The sequence below is a fragment of the Budorcas taxicolor genome, chromosome 21, assembly GCF_023091745.1.
Source record: "Budorcas taxicolor isolate Tak-1 chromosome 21, Takin1.1, whole genome shotgun sequence".
Classification (NCBI taxonomy): Eukaryota; Metazoa; Chordata; class Mammalia; order Artiodactyla; family Bovidae; genus Budorcas; species Budorcas taxicolor.
In genome coordinates, this window is record NC_068930.1 from 72074618 (window position 1) to 72099451 (window position 24834).

General features: G+C 63.1%; 2 protein-coding genes across 3 annotated transcripts in view; one reads left to right on the forward strand and one right to left on the reverse strand.

The window, feature by feature from the left end:
- The first annotated feature begins 1223 nt into the window (after nucleotides 1-1223).
- On the forward strand, nucleotides 1224-11382 carry ZFYVE21 (zinc finger FYVE-type containing 21). Of its 2 annotated transcripts, XM_052659762.1 has the most exons (8): nucleotides 1224-1404; nucleotides 8279-8329; nucleotides 8457-8625; nucleotides 8987-9062; nucleotides 9143-9240; nucleotides 9562-9597; nucleotides 10623-10765; nucleotides 10854-11382. In XM_052659762.1, the coding sequence occupies exons 1-8, from the start codon at nucleotides 1267-1269 to the stop codon at nucleotides 10887-10889; spliced, it is 747 nt and encodes a 248-aa protein (XP_052515722.1). In that variant the 5' UTR covers nucleotides 1224-1266; the 3' UTR covers nucleotides 10890-11382. The 2 variants fall into 2 exon arrangements, with proteins under 2 accessions (XP_052515722.1, XP_052515723.1); XM_052659763.1 differs by lacking the exon at nucleotides 9562-9597.
- A 266-nt stretch (nucleotides 11383-11648) lies between these two features.
- PPP1R13B (protein phosphatase 1 regulatory subunit 13B) overlaps nucleotides 11649-24834 on the reverse strand; it is a 73809-nt gene continuing 60623 nt past the window's right edge. The window contains exons 9-17 of the mRNA XM_052659714.1: nucleotides 21958-22138; nucleotides 18442-18611; nucleotides 17587-18088; nucleotides 15831-16582; nucleotides 15162-15299; nucleotides 14953-15086; nucleotides 14205-14371; nucleotides 13132-13331; nucleotides 11649-12603 (exon numbers count right to left, since the gene is read on the reverse strand). Coding sequence (XP_052515674.1) covers nucleotides 12562-12603; nucleotides 13132-13331; nucleotides 14205-14371; nucleotides 14953-15086; nucleotides 15162-15299; nucleotides 15831-16582; nucleotides 17587-18088; nucleotides 18442-18611; nucleotides 21958-22138 — 2286 coding nt within the window. The 3' untranslated portion in view covers nucleotides 11649-12561. The remainder of the gene's footprint in view (nucleotides 12604-13131; nucleotides 13332-14204; nucleotides 14372-14952; nucleotides 15087-15161; nucleotides 15300-15830; nucleotides 16583-17586; nucleotides 18089-18441; nucleotides 18612-21957; nucleotides 22139-24834) is intronic.

Sequence of the window (24834 nt, forward strand, 5' to 3'; positions counted from 1 at the left end):
CCCTCTCAAGACGTTCCTTTTCTTTTCCTGCTCCCCTCCCAGAAAGGGCGCCAATGAGCACGCCTTCATCCCAGGGCTGCTGGAGGGAGCTTTCACCGGACCCCATGGGCGGCCACACAGGCCCTCCCCTGCCTAGGCCAGCACTGTTGTCTCTCTAGAGCCGGCCAGCCTGGACTTCTGCTCCCGCTCCCTTCGCAGGGCCCTCTTGCTCATCTGGGAACCTCTCCTCTTTTCAGCCCCTGCGGCTTAGCGCACTCGCTCATTCCCCAGTCCCCCGGGCCTGCATGTCCAGCAGGCCCCCGCTCGGGCCGTCCTGACAGACCAGGGACGCTGCAGCCGCACCCTGCCACCCACGCACACCTGCGCTTCCCACCCGGCACACTCGGAGCCCGACCCCACCCTCCGCGCCCCACCCCGCGGCCCCGGCGCGGACGCACAGCCTGAGCAGGCCCTGCAGCTGCGCGGGCTCACCGCCCCGGGACCGAGGCCCTCCGTCCCAGCCCTGCTCGGCATCCGCCCGGCCCCCTCCCACCGCCCGGGACCCGCGGGGGCCCGGGACCCGCGGGGGCCCGGGACCCGCGGGGGCCCGGGACCCGCGGGGGCCCGGGACCCGCGGGGGCCCGGGACCCGCGGGGGCCCGGGCTCCGCGGTCCCTCCTGCCCGTCCGCGGCTGCGCACCGCCGATCGGGGCACTGGGTAGGCGCCAGCCGGCCCCCGCCGCGAATCCCAGCAGCAGGGCCGCGCGGGCGCCCAGCCGGGCCCTGCCCGCGCCCCAGCGGTCTCTGTGTCCAAGGCCACCCCGGCCTCCGGCAACTCCGGGACCGCAGTGGCCACCCCGCGTCCTCACCTCGCCCGCGCTCCGCGAGCTCCTTCGCGCCGCCCCACCCCCTTGCTGCCTCCTCCTCCAATGAGCGCAGGGCGCCCCGAGCCGGATGCGCCAATCAGAAGAGAAGAGGAGCCCACGTCGCCGACTGACTGGCCAACCCGAAGTCTCAGTCGCCCCGAGGGGGCGGGGCGTGCTTGGGAGGGTTCTCGCTGACCATTGGTGGCCGGCCGCAGGAGCGGAGGAGGTGCCCTTGCGCCGATTGGAGCACGCGGCGGCGGGGCGGATCCCGGGCACCGATTGGTCCGTGCTCTGAGCCTGGCTTGGCGACTGGACGCGGGCGCTGTCAGCCACGCTGGCGGGGCGGGGCGGGGCCCCCGAGGGGCTCGGGCCGGGCTGCGGGCCGCGGGCGGCGGGCCGCGGGCGAGCGCTCCGGCGGCGTCATGTCCTCCGAGGTGGCCGCGCGCCGCGACGCCAAGAAGCTGGTGCGCTCTCCCAGCGGCCTGCGCATGGTGCCTGAGCACCGCGCCTACGGCAGCCCCTTCGGCCTGGAGGAGCCGCCGTGGGTCCCGGACAAGGAGGTAGGTCGCGGCCGCCCGCCAGCCCCGGGACCCCGGCCGCTCCCCCGGCCCTCCTGGAGTCCGCGCCGACTCCCCGGGCCCGCGCAGTGCGCCCCGCCCTCGGCTCCCCGCGCCCCCGGCCCCGGCGGACCGCCCTGACGGACTCCCGGCTCCACCCCCGCCCGGGCGCTCCGCCTGGCCCTTTTCGCGGGTGCGCGGCCCCCCCACCCCGACATCCCTCTGTGATTCCGCCGGGCCCTGACCCCTGCACCGTCGTCTGTGGACCGGCCGCCTCCCGCGGTCGAGCTGCTGGGCTGGAACTTTTCTGACAGTTGCCACCCTCTCCCCGCGCGGGGACCGGGCGGGGGGCGGGGGCAGCGTTTCTCTGCGATCGGCGCTCGGGCAGGGCCCTCGCCGTGGCCTGCGGTGCTGGGGGGTGCTGGGTGCGAGCGGGCGTCGCCAGGCGGGGCGTCTGCAGGGCGTCCTGCCTGGGGAGTCGCACCTGCTCCCGGAGAGGCGGGCGGCACCTCTGTGCCCTTGTGTGCTGCGCTCAGGAGTTTGGACCGGATCCCTTAAGCTGTGCGAAGGCTGGCGGAGAAGCCGGGTGCGTTCCTGTCAATCTCGAGCGTCTAAGAGACGGGAAAAGACCACGCTTTGGAAACAAGCTTTAAGTTACAGCCCCTCGTGTTCTAGCTGACCGCTTTTCCTCCCTGCCCCGGGAATCGCGGTGGCAGGTTTTCCGCAGGGAAGGGTGGGGAGGTACGGGAGGAATGCGATCGGGTGTTTTCCAGGCACGGGAGAGCTCAGAAGCTAGGGAGGGCCGGTTGGCCCGCTGGGAGGACGGGGGGAGGGTTCATTCCCTCCGCCCCCTGGTCACCGAGCCCAGCCCGCGGTGCTCCAAGAGGGCAGGGCGTTGGGCGAGGGCCGCGGGGGTCCCTGGGCCGCGGGGGTCCCTGGGCCGGGTCGTCCCCTCTTGGGCTTCTCGTCGCCCCAGTTGCGCTCTTCCCTTTCTGCGTTTGTCCTCCGCGTGCTTGTAGGCTCTGAACTCGCGGAATGTGCTTTTCCTCACGCGGTCCCCTTGGTTAGTGCCGTTGAAAGGTGGTTAAAGAAAGAAAAGGGTACCATGACAGCCCTCATTCTCTAAGCCAGCGCGTGTCCGGGAGCTCGTTTAACTGAATCGGTGAGGGAGCCTGGCGGGTGTCATTACGGCTCAGAGGGAAGTCACAGCAGCACCGCCTGGCCTGGGAGGCGGCAGGTGAAGGGGCCGGGGTCCGGCCGGATTGATCGTCTCCACCGTGGGGGGCGGAGCCAGGACGGGCCAGTCCCGGGGCCCACAGCATCTCCACCCACTCAGCCCGGGCCAGCGAGTCAGCCTTTTCTGGTGCTGTCCCCGAGGGCCATTTTAGACATTTCTTCCCTGACTGATCCCCGTGAAATGCTCACAGCAAGGACGGTGTGTGAGTGGGAGCCGCCTGGCCGCCCTGCACTTTGGCTCTTGAGTTCGCTCTGGGGCCCCACTGTCCGTCTTCGGGGCCCTTTGTTCTTTCCTGAGATGACCCCCTCGCTGCCTCGGGTGTCCTCTCTGAGCAGTGGGGCGTGGGGGCCTAGCCTGGGGTCTGCGGGCTCCCGGAAAAAGTGGAGGAGTCAGGCAGAGGTGCTGTCCCCCTCGGCGCGCCCTCCCCAGTGGAAGTTTCTCGTGCTCTCCAGAAACACACCCGTTTGCCGTCTCAGCAGCCAAAGAAGGCGGAGGGAGCTCTGAGGAGGGGAGGAGGCCTCCCAGGGGCAGTGACCCGAGTTTGAGGAAGTGCGTGTTGACATGTACTGGGCAGGGGCCCTGTCTGCAGTGACCGAGGGGAGTGTTCTGGAGGAGAGCTGGCTGGGGCGGGGCAGCTCCGGCTGGGAGAGTCTGATGGAGGCTGGCTTCGATCTGATCTGAGGCAGCTCGGGGGAGGTGGGGGTTCCCCTGCTGCCCTCCCGGCTCAGCAGCGCTCAGCCCACCCTGTGCTTCCCGGGCCACGATCCTGGTGTGTTTGTGGTTTGGAACAGGCGGGGGAGGATGTAGGGAGAGCGTGGGGGGACATGCTGTCCCGCTTCACCCGCCGCCACTCGGCCACGCGGGGACGAGAGTCCGGTTGTGTGTGGAGGGACAGACCCATCATTCCTTGGGGTCTGTTGACTGTTGACTTGGTGCTCGGCCCTGTGGCGCCTTGGTACTTTGGGCCCACGGGGCCTCCCCTTATAGATGCTGGAGAACCTGGGGGTGTGCGTTATCTGTGACTCTTGGCTTCTCAGAGGGGTTCCTGCCCCCAGAAATAACGGACTTGCGAGGTTGGGGGGGGGCAGTGCTGGGACATGGGGGGAGCGGGAGGAGGCCTGGGCCTAGCTCGGGCCTCCTGTGACTGTATCCGCGTGTCCCCCAGCAAGGAGAGTGGGTGTGCAGCCGTCGGAGACTGCTCTGACCCATGCACACATGCCCTTTCCTGCCGTCCTGGGTGCTGGGTGTAACAGCGGCGACAGTGGCTCTGTGCTGTTGTTTCGATGTCAGTTCAGTCTCTCATTCGTGTCCAACTCTTTGTGACCCCATGGACTGCAGCACGCCAGGCCTCCCTGTCCATCACCAACTCCCAGAGATTGCTCAAACTCATGTCCACTGAATTGGTGATGCCATCCAACCATCTCATCCTCTGTCGTCCCGTTCTCCTCCTGCCTTCAATCTTTCCCAGCATCAGGGTCTTTCCAAATGAGTCAGCTCTTCGCATCAGGCGGCCACAGTATTGGAGTTTCAGCTTCAGCATCAGTCCTTCCAATGAATATTCAGTACTGATCTCCTTTAGGATGGACTGGTTGGATCTCCTTGCAGTCCAAGGGACTCTCAAGAGTCTTCTCCAACACCACAGTTCAAAAGCATCAGTTCTTCGGCGCTCAGCTCTCTTCACAGTCCAACTCTCATATCCATACATGACCACAGGAAAAGCCATAGCCTTGACCAAATGAACCTTTGTTGGCAAAGTAATGTCTCTGCTTTTGAATATGCTATCTAGGTTGGTCATAACTTTCCTTCCAAGGAGTAAGCGTCGTTTAATTTCATGGCTGCAGTCACCATCTGCAGTGATTTTGGAGCCCCCAAAAATAAAGTCTGTCACTGTTTCCACTGTTTCCCCATCTATTTCCCATGAAGTGATGGGACCGGATGCCATGATCTTCGTTTTCTGAATGTTGAGCTTTAAGCCAACCTTTTCACTCTCCTCTCTCACTTTCATCAAGAGGCTCTTTAGTTTCTCTTCGCTTTCTGCCATAAGGATGGTGTCATCTGCATATCTGAGGTTATTGATATTTCTCCTGGCAATCTGGATTCCAGCTTATGCTTCATCCAACCTGGCATTTCGCATGATGTACTCTGCCTGTAAGTTAAATGAGCAGGGTGACAATATACAGCCTTGATGTACTCTTTTCCCAATTTGGAACCAGTCCATTGTTCTGTGCCGGTTCTAACTGTTGCTTCTTGACCTGCATACAGATTTCTCAGGAGGCAGGTCAGGTGGTCTGGCCTTCCCGTCTCTTTCAGAATTTTCCACAGTTTGTTGTGATCCACACAATCAAAGGCTTTGGCATAGTCAGTAAAGCAGAAATATGTTTTTCTGGATCTCTTGCTTTTTCAATGATCCAGTGGATGTTGGCAATTTGATCCCTGGTTCCTCTGCCTTTTCTAAATCCATCTTGAACATCTAGAAGTTCACATTCATGTACTGTTGAAGCCTGGCTTGGAGGATTCTGAGTGTTGCTTTGCTAGCATGTGAGACGAGTGCAGTTGTGCGGTGGTTTGAGCAGATAGTAGTAGTCTTGACGTCTGCAGAGGCGAACGGGGGACACAGGTGTGTCAAACAAGAAGCGAAGGTGGACTTGGGTGGGGAGAGATTGTGTTTCGGAGGGCCATTGTGGGGTGGTTCCGACCAAGGGATCTGCAAGCTGTCCAGGGGCAGATGGCAGGGGGCTTCTCCATGGGGGCACAGCCCAGGCTTTGGGGAGCAGGGTGGGAGGGGCAGGCGGGGGCGGCTGGTGTGATCTGACCGTGGGTCGGGCGCATCACCCCTGGACTGTCTCAGGCTAAGAGGTGGGTCAGAGTTCAAGGGCCTGAAGGAGGGAGGGATGAATGAACGTTGCATCAAGTGAGGTTCGTGCGCATGTCGTTTCGGTCGGTGAGGGGACAAGCAGGCCCGTGGGTCCCGCCTGTGGCCCCTGTCCGGCTTGTGGAGGGTGGCCGGGCTGTCTGTGCGTCTCCTCCAGGGCACGTGAGGAGGGGGCTCTTTGCAGGACGCTTTCTGAGATCACTGCCCGAGGGGTCCCCGTCTCTGGCCTCCGGGATCCCGGGTGGGTCCCTCGTGGTGGGGGGCGAGGCCCTGCAGGCCTGCCCGCTCACTCAGGAGCTGCCCTCGGCCTCCGGGGCCCTGCAGGAGAGGCGGCCGTCCTGGGAGGCGGCCTGGCCCCCTCTCCTCAGCCCCCGCCCCGTGAACCGTGCTGTCAGATCCACCTCGTCCCTGGGGCTGCTGTGGGTCTGCGCCTCAGATTTCCCTGTGAGCTTGTTTTTTTAATATTTCATTGCTTGCCTCAGTTAATTGAGTTAAATCTTTGACATGGGTTTACTTTATATTTGTCGGAGTTTTTTTACTCTTTAAAAATGGTTGCTTTTCAACAAAGATGCTTAAATACACGTAACTTTGAAACTTACCTATATGATTTACTTCTTCTTGAGGAGCCTGAGAAGCTCTCCCGTGGGAGCCTGGCATCTGGGAGGACAGTGTGGGCGGCGGTCCTGTCGCTCCAGCCTCAGAGGGCCGCCGTCCTAAGGCTCCATCCTTTCCAGTCGCTTCTCTCGAAGCTTTCCTTTACCCTCTCCAGTCTCTGTCTTTATTGCGCTTTGAAGGGGCCCCCTGAGCACCCCCAGGGCTCCCGGGGCAGCTGGTCGGCAGAGACTGCCGTCTCCGAGCAGTCCTCCAGGGCCTCTGCGCTGGGCTGCCGAGCGGTGGCCCACAGTCCCTGAAGGCCTCCTCTGTTCCGGCCTGGCTTCCTGTGGCCCTTTCTGGTTTCTTCCTGTATCTTCCTTGTCGCCTCACTTACCCCCGCGTTGTCGAAGTCTCCTGCATCAGCAGGGTGGGCGCCAGTCAGCTGCTGGCTTCCTGGAGCAGCGAGGGGACGGGTCGGGGCTGCCCGGCTCTGACCCCTGGCCCCCCACCCCGTCCTCTCAGGGGGATCTGTGGAGACCCCTGCCCCTTACCACCGGCTCCCTCCCCCGTCTGTGGGGTAAGAGTCCTGGGGGGCAGCGCGGGGGCCCTGAAGGTGGCTGGCGGCTCGATGTTGACCTGGGGGGGCGCAGCCCAGGGAGGATCCGGCAGTGGCCGCTTGCCTGTGTGTCTGTGTGTGCACAAGTGTGTGTCTCGGCTCACCGAGCTTCTCCCCTGTGAGACTGCAGCCCCCGCCCGCCCTGGGGGCGCTGTGGGGACAGGCCTGGTGCGTGGCCTCAGGGGCAGGTGACTCCAGGGCCTTTGGCCTCATGGGGGGACAGGGGGCAGGCTGCTGGTCCCTGGTTTTCGGACCGTCTCCTCGGATGGCGGCCCCCCACCCCGGGGCCTCTCCTCTGGGTCCAGTCAGCCGCTGAGGGCGCAGGGCTGGGCCCCAGCCTGGGCTGGCGTCTCCTTTCGGTGTAGCTGGTCTCAGACCAGGTATGAATTCTTGACTCATGTCTTCATCCGCTACTCTTAATTTATTTAATTTTATTTTCATGTCAAATCATTCTCTTCATAATTTTAAAAGCTTCTTTCCTCTTATATAATCCATAGGAAAATTACCTTGTTTAAAAATCTGTTTTCTGAATAACCTCATTGGTTTATTTAGATTAATACAAAATGTCTAGCGCACTAATATTTTTCAGGGATTGTATTTTACCTTCTGCTGTGGTCTTAGTTTAGAACTTGCTCTCTCAGTTGCTCAGACATGAGCCTCCTGGCAAGGGGGGAGCAGGGTCAGCCTCCACGACTGCACCCTCATCCCGCGGACTCTGCGGCGGGCGGATGTGTGAGGTCATGGGAGAGTGTGGCACACAGAGGCCCTGCCCCAGGTGGAGGCCTGAGTGCCAAACACAGAAGGTTCCAGAAGTGACGGGGAGAGGCAGTGGCGGGGCTGGTGGGGGCAGCAGCGGGATTCGCCAGCTCGTGCCCGAGAAAAGAAAACATCAGTCACGGGATCACGTAAAGCTTAGCCGGCCGCTCAGCGCAGGGCCATGGCAGCCTGTGGCAGGGGGCATCTGCAGACTGGCCTTGCCCACCACCCACTCCTGGAGAAGGCCGACCGGGAATGGTGGGCCGGCGGCCCTGAGTTGGGTCTGGGGGGAGGGGTGGGGGTGTCAAGGTCAAGCCCTGTCTTGGGAGCAGGAGCGGAGCCCGCCTGGGTTCTGGCTGCCCCGAGTGAAGCCGGCAGAGGACGGCGGGGTTGGTCCTGCTGGCCAGGACCGACTGGGGGCGGGTTAGGCGAGGGTCACACAGTCAGGGCGCCTGGCCGCCTGCCCGGTGGCGGCATTTCCCGTCCCCCATCTTTGGAGTGAGCCGCTTTCCCACTGCAGAGGCCGGGCCTTGCCACGTGGGGGCAGCCCGTCCCCACTGCCAGGCGACACGTCTGGGCGCTCCTGTGGTTGTGGCTGGGTGACGACGTGGCCGTCTCCAGGCTGGGCCCTGGCCGGTCCCGGGAGCACTGTCCCTAGGCTCCCCTCCCGAGCCCTGGGCGGCTGGGCCTGGCACCACCTCCGCCGGCTGGCCGCCGCGCCGCTGCGGCGTCTCCTGGCCGGCCCTGGGTGCCGGCGGCCGGCCGGGCCGCGCGGCCTGACCCCTGTCCCCTTGTCTCCTAGTGCCCGAGATGCATGCAGTGTGACACCAAGTTTGACTTTCTCACCAGGAAGGTGAGCTGGGCGGGGCAGGAGGGCGGCCCCGGTGCGGTGTGGGGGCGGGGCCCCTCGAGGCGTGGCGGCGGCCGCTGGTGCCCGCGGTCTGTCTGCGGGGTGCTCACGCCCGTGCCCGCGTCCCCAGCACCACTGCCGCCGGTGCGGGAAGTGCTTCTGCGACAAGTGCTGCGGCCAGAAGGTGGCGCTGCGGCGCATGTGCTTCGTGGACCCGGTGCGGCAGTGCGCCGGGTGCGCGCCGGTGTCGCGGCGCGAGGCCGACTTCTACGACCGGCAGCTCAAGCTGCTGCTGAGCGGTGAGCGCCGGGCGGGCGGGGTCGGTGGGTGGGACTCCGCCGGGTGTGGTCCCAGCCGCCCCGGGGCTCCGGGCGGGCGGAGCCCCCAGGACCTGGCAGCCCTCTCCCCGACCCCCGGCCCGCAGGCCCTCCTGGCAGCAGCGGGCCGGGCTGCCCGGGGGTTCCCTGGGGGCGGGTCTGCGCCCTGCGATCCGGGCCCGGGGGAGCCCCAGGCGGCGCTTCTGGCCTCCGGCATTGCACCCCGACCCCGTCACACCCTTCCCGCCGCCGCCTCGCTCCCTTCTGTCCTCTGCGCGTGTCCCTGGCCTGGAGGGGGTGGCGCGGGGAGCTGCCGCGTGCTCACGTCTGGTCCCCTCCGCAGGCGCCACCTTCCTCGTGACTTTCGGTAACTCCGAGAAGCCGGGCACGATGGTCTGCCGTCTTTCCAGCAGCCAGAGGTGAGGGCGGGCGCTTCCGCCTGGCACTGGGCGCCCGGAGCCTCGGAGGGCCGTGGCACGGACGCCTCTGTCTGTTGCAGGTTCCTGCTTCTGGACGGGGACGGGGACGATCACCGCGAGGTGGAGGTGGCGCGCATCGCTGCCGTGCAGATGCTCACGGAGGGCCTCCCTCCCGGAGGTAGGCGCCGCGGGCCCGGGGGCTCCGGGGCTCCGCTCGCGGGCGTGTGAGGCGGAGAGGAGGTTCCCTGGACGTGCGCTCCGCGCTCTTGCGTCCCGTCCCTCGCGGCTGGCATCACCTGGTTCCCCAGGGCCTGCAGTGGGGCCCCCATCGCCGCCGCCCCCCAGGGTCTGCGGAGACGGGCCTCCTCGGGGAGCTCGGCCCGGCCCTCTGCCCTGAACGCCACTCCTGGGCCTCGGGTCCGAGCGCGGAGGCTGACCCGAGCCCTCTCTGGTTTCTGACCGGCCTTGCTGTCCTCTTCTGCCTGCCTGCCTGACGTAGACAGCCTCTCTCACACCAGCCGGCCCGCCGCCGAAGGTCAGCGTGTCTGCGGGGCGGGGAGGGGGGCTCCCCGTGACACACTCGGGCCCGAGGCGGCCAGACCGTGAAGCCGTCTGTCCGCTGGGCTCGGCCGTCCTCTCCTGAGGGGGAGCCCTGCTCGGCGGCCAGTGTCCGCCGGCCCCGGCCTGCGGAGCAACGGGGAGCCGGTGCGGCTTGCGAGCTCCGTGCGGCCGCTTGGGGGGCGGGCTTCCCCGGGGGGCGGGCCCGGGGCTGCTGGCGCCGCGCCCCCTTGTGGCGGCTCCGGGAGCGCAGGGAGCCCTGCTCTGCCCGGTTGCCTGGAACCCGTCCGTCGGTGCCCAGAACCGCGTTCCGGAGCGGAGGTGCGGGGGGCGGGGGAGGGCAGGGAGGGTCCCCGCGCCCGCGCTGTCCACAGCAGGGTCGCCCACTTTCTGTCAAGGGTCGGGCTGAACGTCGATTCAGCCCTGCCGGCTACAGGCTCTCAAAATTCAGCAGTCCCAGGAATCAGGAAAGCCCCCTTCCAGGAGCAGGTGGTGGGCAGAAGGCAGGGGGCTGCCCCAGAGCGGGGGTGGGGGTGAGGGTGGCGCCCCTTCAGAGAGCCCAGGCCGGGGTAAGCCGGCTGACACAGCTGGGACCGCGGCTTGTGAAAGCCTTGGAGGCCTGGCACTTCGGGCTGGGTTCTGAGCTGCGGGGACTGGCGTCAGGCGGTCCCCGAAAGACAGCCTTCCAGGAGCTCGTGTCCTGCGGTGGCGTGGCTCCTCCGCTTTGCCCCTGGCGCCCAGCGGTGGGGTGGGTGTGAGGCCAGCACGACAGGCAGGTGTAGCCTGGCGCAGGGTCTCAGCCATGGGGTGCAAGTATTTGACCCGGGCCCCTGCCCACCCCGTGAGCTCAGGGTCGGCCACCAGGCAGCCGCTGCCCTGACACAGGCCCCCTGAGAGGCCAGCACCAGGGCCAGGGAGGGGCGCCCGGGCCGCTGCTTTGGGGCGGCTGGCACCCTGGTGTTCAAGGCCGCTCGGGGCATCCTTACCTTGTTCCCACCCCAGGAGGCAACGCGAGGGCCACAGGCATGACCCTGCAGTACACGACGCCGGGGGCGGAGGGGCTGACGCAGCTGACGCTGACAGCCGGCGAGGACGCCGAGGGCAGCAGGAGGCAGGCGACGGCGTGGCTGGCGGCCATGCACAAGGTACCTCCTGTTCCACGCTCCTCCCCCGCCCAGCCGAGGGGCCTCCTTCCGCCTCAGCGAGGCACACGCCTTTCTGGTCACCTTGCAGGCGGCCAAGCTCCTCCACGAGTCTCGGGACCAGTAACCCCACGCGGGCTGGACGGTCCGCTTGGGGCAGCAGCACCTGCTCGCAGGCGCACAGGCACGACTGACCCTGCAAGCGCTGGAGACGCAGCCGAGCCCTCGGAGCCTGCCTAGCGCAGTATGCACACATCGGCTAACGCTCCAGACCATTCGCGCTTTAGAACCTGTCACTTGGCCATACCTAACTGCGGGGGAGAGGCTGAGCCACACTACTGCTAATGCTCTCTGCCTTGTTTTTACGAGTGCCCATGTTTACTAGAAGGTTCTGGTACCCTGGTTCTGGTCCACTGGTTCTTCCACAGATGTGATCCGGGCAGTGGTCACCTGGCCTGATTTGACCTGGTGCGCTTCTCACACTGCCCGCTCAGCGTGTCACTAACCCAGGGCCACGAGCAAACCTTTGATACTTCACCGGGGAAGGAGCATGCTTTACCTTTTGTACTTTTCACTTACTATTTCACTTTAAAATAACTGTATAACAATTTGTATATAAAGCTTACAATTAAAACTTATTTTGAAAGTAAGGATCAGGCCTTGCCTCTCTGTGTCCAGATAACCCGAGCTTCTCGCTCAGCTCAGCTCCGGCTCCAGAACACAAGACTCGAAGCCGCCCGTGAGAGACAGCGGTTTATTGCGTGCATGTACACAGCCTCAGCACAGGCTGCCCGCGGGTGCTCCTTTCTTGTGAGCACGCTGTGTACAATCGGTGCCCCAAGGATCTACACATGTCCATACGTAAATTACACACGAGACTCGTACATGGAAAATAAAGCTCAGGGCCTGGACTTTAATGAGAAAAAAAAAACATTTCCAACATGGTTCTGATAGTTTCGAGTGGTTTAGTCAAAAAATACTTTTGGTATATAAAAGCCTGTACGTACAGTTCAAATCTCGGGGAAGCGCCTCACTGTAAGCCTGGAACCGGGGCAGAGGGACCGGGGAGTCTGGGCCCTGCCCCGAGACGCACTGGCGGGCGTCTCCCATCCACCCGCCCCCCACCCAGGCCTTCAGTGCCGGGAACGGCAAGGGCGCTGGGGCATCGGGAGGCTGCAGGAAGGCGGCGCCGTGTTGGAACTTCTGACCCGGTGGTGTCACTTGGTCCTAAGGTTCCTTGTGCCTGTGGCCTGTTGGTGACCTAGACCGAGGCCTGGAACCGGAAAGGAGCCCACACCTCAGACCCCCCCCGCTAGACAGGCCTCCACACAGGGCTCCTTTGGTGAGAAAAGAAATGCACGCGAGGATGGCGCCGGGCTTCTGACTTCCGGGGGACGGGAGGGCGGGGCTCCAGCGAGGGGCGCACCTCACAGCTGGCAGGCTCTCTGGGGGGGCTGGGGCGATACCGGGGGCGGGGGCCTTGGGTCCATAAGAGCATCGTCTTCATCAGCAACCGATCGGGGTTCAACGACAGGGCTTCTTATTGGCAACAAGGGTGGTGGTTTAGAAAGCTGGGTATTTATTTGGATTTACAGTAATTAGCAAAATTCAGTCTCCTTGGAGGTGAAGGCCTCTCTCTGAGCCGAGGGCAGACCCTCACCCGGGGGCCCTCACACCGCGGAAACGGTCTGCTGCGGGAGCCCCTGAAGCTGCGTCCAGCGTCCACTTCCGGGAGATGGCCGAGTCAGCCCGAGCCGCTCCCCGCCGCCGGCGAACCTGTGCGGTGCTGCAGGGGGCGCTCAGGCCAGCGTCCGCTGTCGGGGTTTGATCCGCGGATACAACTGGGAGGCAATGGACAGGGCTTAGGACGAGGGGACCTACCGCTGGGCAGGGGCCCTGTGCCAAGGCCAGGCTGATGCTCAGAGGCCGCCCTCCTCTGGAGACACCCCCCTAACGCCCAGAGGCCCCGTGCCTTTTTCTCTCAGGGCACTCGGTACCGCCTAAGATACCGGTACTGTCTGTAAGGCCCCCAAAGGTGCCTGGCAGGTGTCCAGCGACTGCAGGGCGACAGCAGCTGCCAGCCCACTGGGCGTGGGGCAGAGGGCAGAGGGGGGCAGAGGGCAGAGGGAGGCCCAGGGCCTGAGGGGCCATCACTGCAGAGGGCGCAGCCTCAGGCCCCGGGAGCAGCTCATGCGGGAGCAGCCCCCATCGAGGGGCTCCAGCCTCCCCACAGGCCTCCCCCAGAGCAGATGCCCGCGCTCCCGGCGTTTCCCAGGAAGCACGGAGAAAGGCAGTCTTGCCCCCGGGGTGGGGTCTGAGCCGGCCCTCCCCCTACCCCCGGCAGTAGGAGGGCTCCACCTCCACCTTACCCCCAGCAGGTTCCTGGGCACGTAGCCCTCCCGGTCCCCGAGGCGAGCCCACCACCAGTCGGTCTCGACCTCGTCCTTGCGCCGCAGAATGGTGAGCGCGTCCCCTTCTCGGAAGGACAGCTCGTCACTGTTCTGGGCCTCGTAGGCCCACAGGGCGTACACCACCCCTTTGTTCATCACGCCCAGCTTCTCCTGCACGCCTGGGACAGGAGAGCCGACAGTCAGGTCTGCAGGGCCGGCTGCTGAGGGCCGGCCCACGCCAGGCTCGGAGACGCCGCTGGCCTCAGGCAGCCCGCTGGGGCCTCAGCAGAGCGCTTAGAGGCTGGGCCGGCTGCCACACCCCCCCCCCCCCCCCCCATAACGCCACCAGTCCCTTCCATGTCCCAGCAAGAGGCCTGCAGCAGAAGCTTCATGTCCAGAAGCAAAGGTGCATTCATGCTAAGTTGCTTCAGTCATGTCCGACTCTGCAACCCTAAGTAACTTGGCCCACCAGGCTCCTCCATCCACGGGATTCTCCAGGCAAGAACACTGGAGTGGGTCGCCATGCCCTTCTCCAGGGAGAAGAAAAGGTGGTGTTTCTTAGGGTGACACTTACAACCCACAAGCCCATGACTGAAGACCCGTGTGCTGCTCTTGGGGGTGGGACGCATACTCCACCAGAACGAGGGCACCGCCTCCCAGCACAGGTGTCCCCCGCCCCCTGCCCTGGGGACTGGGCCTGGGGCACTGCCCTTCTGTGCGTCACTGTCCACAGAGTGGGGACTGAGACCACCCGGGACACCGCCCTCAAGGCCTCGCTCTGGCTGCGTGCCCAGGGCATCCTGGCCGCCCACAGAGAGCATCTGGCAGAGAGGGGAAGACTTTGTTTTGAGCAACTTGGCATGGAATCCTGACCATAAGATGTGACAGGTCTTCAGGGATGAGCCCAAGGGCCGGGGTGACCTCTGGTCCCAGGAGACAGACTGGGCTTCCCCAAGGGGGAACTCGGGGCTTCTCTCGGGCCAGGCAGTGGCATGGCGCACGCCCACCATGGCCCAGGAACGGCACCCAAGGGCGTGTGCCCACGCCCCTACCGTATAGAAACTGGGAGCACTGGATGTAGCCCTCCTCCATCTCCTCGCACTTGTCCGCCGCCGTCTCGATGTCGCTGATGGTGGAGGCAAAGATGGCAGCGCCGCTCTCCACCAGCTGCTTGCAGAGGTGGACGCTGTTGCAAGAGGCGGCACAGTGCAGGGGCGTCCTGGGGGGACACAGCGAGGCCTCACACCCTGCCGGTGGCCTGGGTCCCAGGCGGCCCGCAGGGCGCGCACTCACCACCAAGCCAGCTGCTGTGTTGCTGCCTTTGCAGGGGCCTGATTCTACTCCCACTTTTACGACGGACACACAGACCATACATACACACACACACCGCCCCCAACACACCACACCCACACCTCAAAAGGCTGGGTGGTGAGTGGACCAAGAAGCAACCTGTAAACTGCATGTTCGTGGTGTGACATGAACATGCCCTCACAGCGCGGATATGGCCCTCACAGCAGCTGTGATGGTAACGGCTGTATGTTACCACAATATAAAGAAACAGATGTTCACAGGCGGTGGCGAAGACCGCGGCCTGAGGCTCACAGTCAACGGCACGGGTCCCTCCACACAGGCTTTCTGGCCGCTTGAGAACAAACGGTTCCGTGGTCAGCCGTGTGACAGGCATGATCACAGCAGCGCCTCTGGCAAACCCAGCGCGAGAACGGAGGTGGCTGGGAGGAGGTGCGGCCGTCCTGTCTCCTTCCCTCCTCTGCCCCCACCCACCCTGGGGCGGGGCCTCACCAGCCGTCACTGTCGGCGGCGTTCACGTTGACCCCGAAGTCCAGCAGGAACCGCACAATGTGGTGGTGGCCGGCGCAGACGGCGTTGTGCAGGGGGGTGATGCCCTCGTCGTTGGGCTTGCTGGGGTCCTCCACCTACGACACGGGACACGGCGCGTGAGCCCCGCCGGGCGCCGCCAGGGCCGCTGCCCCACACAGGCACGCGCTCACCTCGTAGATGACCCTCTGCACCAGGTCGAACTCGCCCTCCAGAGATGCGTCCAGGAGCAGTGCCAGCGGGTTGAAGCGGACCCGCAAGCCATGCCCCGTCCGTTCTGAGTTGGGCTTCTTCAGGTTGGTCCGCTTGCTCTATGGGGAGGAAGTGTGCTTTGCATTTCAAAGCGACCCCACGCAAACAGGCTAGGAGCAGAGGAGAGGAGGCAGGAGGAGGGGTCCCTAGAGCCTGAGGCGGCGCTGCACCCGCAGCGCCTCCGCCTGCAGCCCCAGCGAGCAAGAAGGGGGCCCTGCAGACCAGCCTGCGCCTGGCTCTCACGGGTGGCTCTGCCTCGGGGGCTGGGCTGTCCCTGCAGGTGCCCGAGGGAGGCAGCGAGGGGGACCTCAGAGCTGAACTGCCCCTGCCCTGCCAAGGGGCTCAGGGCAAGAGGCTCCCACCTCCCTCTGCTCCTTCAGCACTACTCTCCCCCCAGTGCTCTTGTCTAGAAGGGTCTCCTCCCCTAGCTGCCTGCCCTGATCCCAGCGACGCCCCCCTTCCTCAGGAACCCTTGGGCCCCCAGGGCGAGGCTGGCTCCACTGCCCAGCACCACCCGACCCAGGTGTGTCCCCGACCAGCTCTGGTTGGCTGGCCAGGAAGCCGGTGCCCTGGTCTAGGGCGACACCCACCGTAGAGGCCGAGGACAGTGGCACAGCTGGGGGCGCCTGCTCCTCCCCTGGAGAGGGGGCCTCAGCCCCAGGGCTGGGGACCTGCTCGGTGCACGGGGCTGTGGCCACGTTGTTGTTGTCATCCTCAGCCGGCTCAGCCATCTGGCGGGTGTTCGGAGGACAGAGCAGGCCCTCGGGTTCAGGGGAAGGGAGCCGGTTGTCGTTGGCGTCGGAGGCTGGAGGGGCCTCTACGGGGAGCGGGGCGGTGGGCGGGGCGGGGCCGGCCTCGCCCAGGTTCCCGTTGGCAGTGGCATTCCCATTGTCCACATCAGCCAAGGAGCCCAGGAAGTCCTGCGAGGGGCTGGGCTGGTAGAAGGGGGTGCCCTCCATGCCGCCAGCCAGCGTGTTGAAGCGCTGGTACAGCAGCTTCTGGATGTTGGGCCCAGCAGGACCCTCGGGCTCTGTGATGGAGCTGCGCTTCTTCAGGGGCCGCGGTGCGTTGGCCAGCTTCCTGCGCAGGGCCTCCAGGTCGGCGTCGCTCTGGTAGCGCAGCGGCGAGTGCACGATGGGCGTAAGCTTGGTGGGGCTGAGCGGCCGCGGCAGGCTCTCCACGGCCCCGTCCCCAGGCGGCGCAGGGCTTTCAGGCTCTGGCTCCTTCTCGGTGCTCTCCCCGGGAGGCGGGGGCTGTGCAGCACCCGGGGCCAGCGAGCCATGGAGGAAGGGCAGCGGGGACGGGGACGTGGAGCCCGACGGCAGAACCGGCTTCCCGTATACTGGGGAGACAAGCCCAGCGCTCAGAGGCCGCAGGAAAGCCACGGGAACCCGCCAACTCCTCCCTGGGGAGGGGGACTCTCTACTTGATTGGTGTGTAAGGAATCAGGGCTTTTTCAGATGCAAAAAAGAAAAAGGCTGCGAAGTGGCCTACCGACTGTAAAGAGGCACTCGCTGTTTGCTAGCCGAGGAGAACCACTTGACCCTGGGGCTACGCCACATGGCGAAGACCAAAGGCCGCCTCAGGATGGAAGGGCCCCGGTGGCCCTGGTGCTCCTTGCCCCCAAGGCCAGAGCCTGCCGCAGGTCAGGGCTGGCATGTCCACCTGGGGCCCCCTGGGCCCCTGTGGGGAGCCTGGAGAGTCTCAAACTAGATTCTGGAACCTGCAGCCCACAGGGGAGAACTCTGAGGAGACCCCAGGCTTCCCTGAGGCCCAGATCCTGCCGCCCAGGAGGAACCACCATCAGCCTCTACACGCGGGAGCCGAGCTCTGTTCTCACACCTGCCTCCCCAGGAGACCAGGGCGGACTTCCCTGCACCCAAACCAGAGCTCTACGTCCCTGTGGGCTCTGCGAGAGGACCCCAAAGCAGCAAAACCCTTCCCTCGTATCACCCCAGGGGCCTGGTTTGGCGACTGCTAGGGGGCCAGGGTATCAGGTCCAGGCAGACCCCCACGACGCCAGCTCCTAGATAAGTCCTGCACAAGTCACTACAAAGCAGGAGAAAAAAAGAGAGCAAATTCTGAGATGTCAGCCTTCTACAGCCTGGATTTCCGGAGTAACGTGGGCAGGTGGGCGCTCAGACGGGAAGTCAGGGAGCTGGGGTCTACCGGCAGAACCGCTCTGTGAATGTCATCTTTATCCCCGCTCACACAGACGCCCACAGCCACATGTCACTAGGAATCAAGTCTAACCCTAAACAGCCTATGGCCCAGAACTCAGGGTACAGACTGGCATTTTCTGAAATAGGATTTCCCAGCCCCAGGAGGAGTACACGCCCACCATACCTGCTTTAACCGACTTATTCACGGTGCTGTGCGCTGCTGGCTGGTAATTCTTAGGTGGTGTGGCTTGCTGGAGGTACATGGAGTATATGGAACTTGAATTCACCGTCTGGGGTCCTTTCCTGGGGGACTGTGGCCTCGACCCTTTATCAGCCAGGAAGGGCCTAATGGCCACAGTCAGCGGGAGTTCGGGTTTGCCATCTCCGGCTGGAAACGCAGGCAGCCCTGCAGGCGGGTATGTGGGACTTGGGGGCACAGAAATCCTCTGCTGAATCTGCTGTGAGGAGCCCGGCTGGTGCGGGCCGCCCGCAGAGGGCAGCGGGGCGGGCTTCTGCCGACCGGGAAGGCCTGCGCTGGGCCTGGGCAAGCTGCCCTCCTTCCTCCTCTCCAGGGAGTTGGTCGAGCCCGGGCCCACAGGGGCAGGACTTGGGTACGTCCCATAGCTTGGGGGCAGCGGCTTGCTTACACCAGGCAGAGGGGGCGGCACTTTGCCGGTCTCCATGCCCTAAATCAACATATTAGAGAGGAACACAGAGTCAGCTTCTGACAAGCTCAGCATGTTTCCACCCCTGGTCACAGGAGTACAGAGTCGGACTGTCCTTCCAAGGGGCCCGTGAGCAGGAGTGGCACGCCGAGGGGGTCACACAGCAGGGGGACAACCCTGACCACAGGCCTCCCACGCACGCCCAGCCCACGTGCTCAGGGCCGTGAACTCCTTCAGACTTGGGTATGACGTGGACACTAACAGGATTAGTTTGCCTCATGACACCTCCTACCCCTTAGATGAAGACGAAGGCTGAAGAGGGGTGTGGTCAGCTAAAGGCTTGTTTGTGTTCTGGACAAAGACGGATGACCTACCAGCTTCTCCGGAGCACTCAGGGCTGACAGGGGCATGGGCTGGCTCGAGACGGGCCCCTGCTTGAGCGGCCCCTCAGCACTCGTGTCCTTCCAGTCCACGCTGGCGATCTGCGGCGGTCTCACCGAAGAGCTAGAATTCTGTTTTAAGGTTGGCCAGTTTCCATCATTGACTTGAAAAGAACACAGAATCCAGGTAAAATTTTTCTTGAAATTAATTGAACCAATGTAAGAATAACCCTCTGCCAGAAGCAAAAAAATCACCTCTGAGACAGCACGCTTTGATGGAGCCACACGGGCAGCCGCAGAGACTGCCGAGGAGCCTCGCCAGCACCCACGGGGCTCTCAGGTGCACAGAGACTCATCGACCGAGCACACAGATGCGCCAGCCCCGGCGAGGGGCCGGGGGGGCTGGAGAGACATTCTCAGCTCCCATCGAAATACAGGTCAAACCCATTACCTCAACACCAACAAGCAAAACAAGCGTTGGCACAGGGCTTTCAAACACTATTTACAAATACAGTTACACACAGCAATAAAAAAGATTTATCTTTTGACTTCCTAACAGGTTTGACTTGTACTGCTTCTGGGATTAGAAGAAAAATTTGGCTTTAGTCTGTTAGAAATTTCCATCCTCTGAAAATAATTCATGCTCACAAGAGAGTGGTACAGTTCCCAGTGATTGGAGTAGCAGGCCATCAATCCACTGCAGTGATGAGAAAGCCCGTGAACCCAGGTTCTCAGGAAAGCCACCGAAAAGGCACACCGTTCAACAGCGTTTTCCAAACTGAGAAAGGCTGCAGAAGCATCCCCTGGTGGCACAGGCTGGCTCTCAGGGAGGGAGGGTCAGGCCTCTCTGCAGTGGCAGGGGCTGGACTGGAGGGGAAAAGGGACGCCTGGGGCACTGTCCAGACCCTCCTGCCGCCTGCCAGCACAGCGGGGGTGGCTGAGGGGCGGCTGGACAGCCCCCCTCCCGGACAGCTGCTCTGCTGCAGCTCACACCGCCCCTGGCGAGAGGGGAGGCCTCGCGCGTCCTGGAGAGGGCCAGAGGGCACCGAGCAGCGGACCCTCCGAGGCAGAGCCTGCCTGTGGCTGCAGCACTGCGCGCCCGCTGCCTCCCTGCTCAGCCCAGCCTGGCTGCCAGCCCTGGTGAGCACTCCCGGGCCTCAGGCCAAGCCACCCCTTTGCTCGCTGTGGGCCATGCCGCTCCCCGTCTGGAGGTGTGTGCGCTCTCACGCCCCTTGGTGCTCTCAGGCTGGGCTGTGTGGGCCACAGACGCGCAGTCTCACCAAGGATGCACTGAGAGCAGACCCCAGGCTAAAGGGCAACAAACAGAGCTGACGCAGGAGAGGCGGCTGGCCTCGCTCAGGGTCTCAGGAAACGCGGCTGCCAGCCGCTCCGGAGATGGCAGACCCACAGGAGAGTTCGTGGAAATCAGGCACAAAGGCACTGGAGAGGGACTAGGACTTCTCTTTCTTCAGCATGAGGCAGAAGATAAAGAAGGAAGACCCATTCATTCTTGTTAGCAACGGTCAACCATCTGAAAGTGTGATGGGAGATTCCTGCATGAAGCAAGAACTCAAAGCCTCATAATGAACTCAGAAAATCATCTTCATTCTGTAAAAACAGAACCAGAACAGCCCCTCTGGGCTGACACCTGTCAGGCCCCTCCTGAGGAGGTCTGGGTTCTGGCCCAGCCTAGACGCCACTCCTGCCCGGGAGGTGGTGGTCGGGTCTGAGCGGGGAGCAGCGTTTGTCAGTTTGGAATAACTGCAGATTTGGCAGCGTCACCAGAGCTCCCCAGTGGGCCTGCCGGCCAACATACGCTTTGCAAACGGGCTCGAGGGGCGCTGCGATGGGCCGCGGCCAGGCCAGGCGTCAAGGTCCGACACTGTCCACAGACGGGTCGCTCTGGGTTGACCATGGCCATCTGTGCGACACGGAACCAGAAGGACAGCCGAGGGCACGTTAGAGTATCCTGGGAGCCTTCTCACTGAGGCTCTCCGCCCGGGCTGTGGGCTGGCATGGGGCCCTTGCGCCCACTCACCCTGCAGCACAGAGGGGGCAGGGCTGCAGCCGAACCCTGGGGACACGGCCTCCCAGCCCCTGTGAGGGGCTCCTCCTGGCGGCTCTGGCCAGGCAGACCAGCACATGCCCATGAAGAGAAGGGAACTGCGAGCCACCAGCAGCTCGGGCGGGCTGGCAACGTTTAAACTGAGCAGGACCTGGCTGTGCTAATTACCTGCCACTGGACCCGATGATCATCTACCCTCACCATCGGGTGGGTCAAATGATAAACAACAGCTTCTCAATAAAAGCTGCAACTCAAGTTTCATGCAGATTACCTGTGCCATGTGGCTTCTGAGACACGGCCACGAAGGGACCTGTGCCAGGGCATGTGGCCCAGGAAGGCTGGGGACGCCTCATCCCGCCAGGGTCAGGGCGAGCCCCAGGCCCTCCAGCGGCACGGCCACTCAGACCAGATGCCAGGCAAGCGACCGCCACCCGTGAAGCCCCCAGAATGGAGGCCCGGCCTCTGCCGGCAGCCCTGCTGCAGCGAGTGACGAGCGGCAGCCGCACCCGCGCTCCGTGACCCCCGAGACGGGCAGCCCCCGCCGAGACGGGCAGCCCCCGCCGAGACGAGCAGCCCCTGCCGTGACATCTCCCTACCCGGCACCGGATGCATCAGGGTCAAACGTGGCATTCTGAATGTGCTGTCTTCCTCTGAGAAAGGAGTGTGGCCTCTCCATGGAGACCAGGGCTGTGCTTGGCTGGGAAGCCGGGGCGCTTGCAGGGACCCCATATCCTCAGGGAGGTTATGCACCGCATGGAGCCGGAGGCCTGAGTCTGGTCATACCGCCAACTCAGGGTGGTGAGGGCCAAAGGGATGGTTTGTGGACTTTTTGATGGGCGGAGCCCGTGCTGGCGGGGAAGGCAGAGCCGCTGCAGCAGTGATCCACAACCTTGGCAGCACCAGGGACCGGTGTGTGGGAGACAGTGTTTCCACGGACCAGGAGCCAAGGGGTGGTTTCGAGATGATTCACGTGCATTTCGCTGACTGTGCACTTGTTTCTAATCTCATGCCACCGCTGATCTGACAGGAAGTCCCGGCCCATGGCCCCGAGCTTGGGGACCCCTGAGCCACAGGGCTCTGCCCCTGGGGAGGCAGCTGGGCCAGGAGGACGAGCAGCAGCCCAGCTGCAGGGAGGGGCCCTGCTGGCCACCGAGCACCCTCAAGGGAAAGGAAACCTTGGTGGGAGAGACCCAGGTCTTAACTAAGCTGTGTTTTCAGAAACCAGAGTTAAGGATGCTGAGTCCAAAAAAGGGCCCGCTCCGGTCTCAGGATTGTTGTTACCGTGGTGGCGAACAGCTCCCTGAAAGCTGCCTGAGACGACGATGTGCCTCAAGGGACACTTCACCGGGGCTGGAGTGCGAGGTGGGGCCCTTCTGAGGCCTCTGCCCCCCCGGTTCTCCTCCCTGCCCCCCTGCTCTCCCTGGAAGAGGGCCAGGGCCACTCACCGGATTTGGACCTTCCGTGGGCAGCACTCGAGGCGCCGGTGAGGGACTGGGGCTTCGCCAGGTCTCCGGGCGCAGGGCAGCTGCTGGTGCTGGGCACCTGGATATACGGCCCCACTGCCGCCACCCTGCCGGGCGCGCTCAGGGGTGACTGAGGCGACGACGTGCCGTTCACGCGGCTCAGCTGCAACACGGAGAGGAAGAGTCAGGAGAACTGTCAGCCTAGTATGACGGACGGCTCAGACCCGAGCCACACGTAGGAAGCTCCACCAGCCTGGGAGCCCAGTGCCTAGAAAGGGTGAGACCTCCGGAAAGGGCCCTGGCCCAGCCCTGTATGGGTGATGCCCTAATAACACCGACCTGGGTGGGAATGGTAAAGACCAGGAGCTGAGTGGAGACACCTGGGCGGGCAGAGAGGCACCGTCAGAGCCTGAGCTCTGGGCCTGGCCTCTCCCACTCAGTCACTCTGCTACCTCGGGCAAGTGACTGACCGTTTCTGAGCCTCTGCGGCCCTGTCTGAAAAGCTGGGGGAAGGGCTGTCACAAGGACTGAAGGAGACACATGGGACACAGTGACAGGGTCTGGACGGGCAAGACTCTGAGCAGCTCCCTGAGGCAGTTTTGCCCTTCTCAGCAAGGACACCGGTCTCATGACACTGCCCCACCACAAAAGCGTGCCAACCAGAGATCGGACGGGAGACGCGGACCCTCAGAGTTCCCCAGACAGGCTCGAGGTGAGACACCCATGCCTTTCCTCCAGCTGCTCGCAGAAGCCCGCATGCGTGAGCACTGGTCCCCTGGAGAAACGGTCCACGAGATGAAAAGCACCCTTTAGCTTTGTTGCTGCGTGTGGGCCTTTACTTGTGGCATGCGGGCCCAGTTCCCTGACCAGGATTGGACCTGGGCCCCCTGCACGGGAGCATGGAGCCCTAACGCTGGGCCACCAGGGAAGTCCCAGGGTCCATGATTCTGACAGCTGCTCAAAGGTGCCAGAAACCTTTGGGTTGGAGACACATCTCTGCAGGGGCACCAGCCTCTTCAGGGAGATGCCCTGATGTATCGGGTTCAATAAGCAGTAATGTCTGTATAGCCATTTGGGATGGTTAATTTTACCCATCAACATAGCGTGGCTGTGGTGGTATTTTTAACATTTAAATCAACAGACTGTGAGTAAAGCAGATTGCCCTCCATAATGTGGCCAGGACGGCCCATCAGTTGAAGGCCCTAGAGGAAAGGACTGAGGCTCTTGGAAGCAGAGGGAGTTTTGTGGGCAGACAGCCTCAGACCCAGGCTGCAGCACCAGCAACTCCCTGGGTTCTTCAGGCCGTAGGCCAGCTGCCCAGAGCTGGGGGGTGCCAGTCTCCACACCCACATCAACAACTCCTTACAACGAGGTGACTGACTGATCGATCTCCACACAGGTTGCACAGAGGACTGACCCACCATCACTAAGACTGAAATGTAAGCAAGTGTGGAGCAAGGGCACGCCTCCTCTCCCATGGTCTCTGGGAGAAAAGGGAACCATTATCTGAAATCAGGCCGTTACACAGAGAACCACTGACCTCTAGGCACCCTGGTTAAAAGAAAACAGTGCAGCTTTGTAGCCAAGAGCCTCTGCAGCTGCGAACACTGAGCTGAGGCCCCTGGCACCTGTCCTCCTCTGGGCTGCCTCCCCCACCCCACCAGGGGAGCCCCTGACGCCCAGCCCTCGCCTCCTGAGCTGCCCCAACGATGCTGGTCCACTGCCAGAGCAGCACGCACTGAGGACGAGGAACTCCTGGGGCACTGTCCCAGCTGCCGGGCCGCCCGCTCCCCTTCCACTGCTGAGGGGCGGGGCCAGTCAGCTCTGCACTGAGGCCCTGCTCCCCCGGAGCCCGAAGCACCGCTGGGGGAACATGGGGCCAGCCAGATGCCCCACACAGCAGTGCCCATCCCCCCACATGTTCCCTGTGATACAGACACTCATGAAGTGCTGGGAGTAACATCAAGACTCGGGGAGCTCTACTGACAACAGGGCTGGAAAATGGGAACACGGGCCCTGGGATATAGAGAACCACCAGAAGTTACACAAGGAATGAAGTGCTGACTGGAAATACACCCACGTTACAGTTAAACAGAAAAAGACTAGCCACAGAGCAGTGTAAATGATGTAAGTGAAAGTGAAAGTGGCTCAGTCGTGTCCAGCTCTGCCATCCCATGGACTATACCATCCACGGGATGCTCCAGGCCAGAACACTGGAGTAGGTAGCCTTTGCCTTCTGCAGGGGATCTTCCTGACCCAGGGATCGAACCCAGGTCTCCAGCATTGCAGGAGGATTCTTTACCAGCTGAGCCACAAGGGAAGCCCAATAATACTGGAGTGGGTAGCCTATCCCTTCTCCAGCTGATCCTCCCAACCCAGAAATCGAACCAGGGTCTCCTGCATTGCAGGCGATTCTTTACCAACTGAGCTATAATGTAATTCCTACAATTCCATTTTCAATTAAACATTGAATACTTTTCTGTCTATATTAAGCAAAAGACTGGCACCACTAACAAGTATCATCCCTGGAGAATGAGGAGGCCAGCATGCTGTCCAAGTCTCCCTAAACATTTCTGTTCAGTTCAGGGGGCTTCCCAGGGGGCGCTGGCGGTGAAGAACCCGCCTGCCAACGCAGGAGGCGTGAGAGACACAGGTTCGACCCCTGGGTCGGGAAGATCCCCTGGAGGAGGGCACGGCAACCCACTGAAGTATTCTTGCCTGGACAATCCCATGGACAGATGAGCCTGGTGGGCTATAGTCCACAGGGCTGTAAAGAGTCAGACATGACTGAAGCGACATAGCACATACTGTTTTAACTTTCTTCCAGTGAGTATTCATTACCTTTGGAAGTCAAAATAC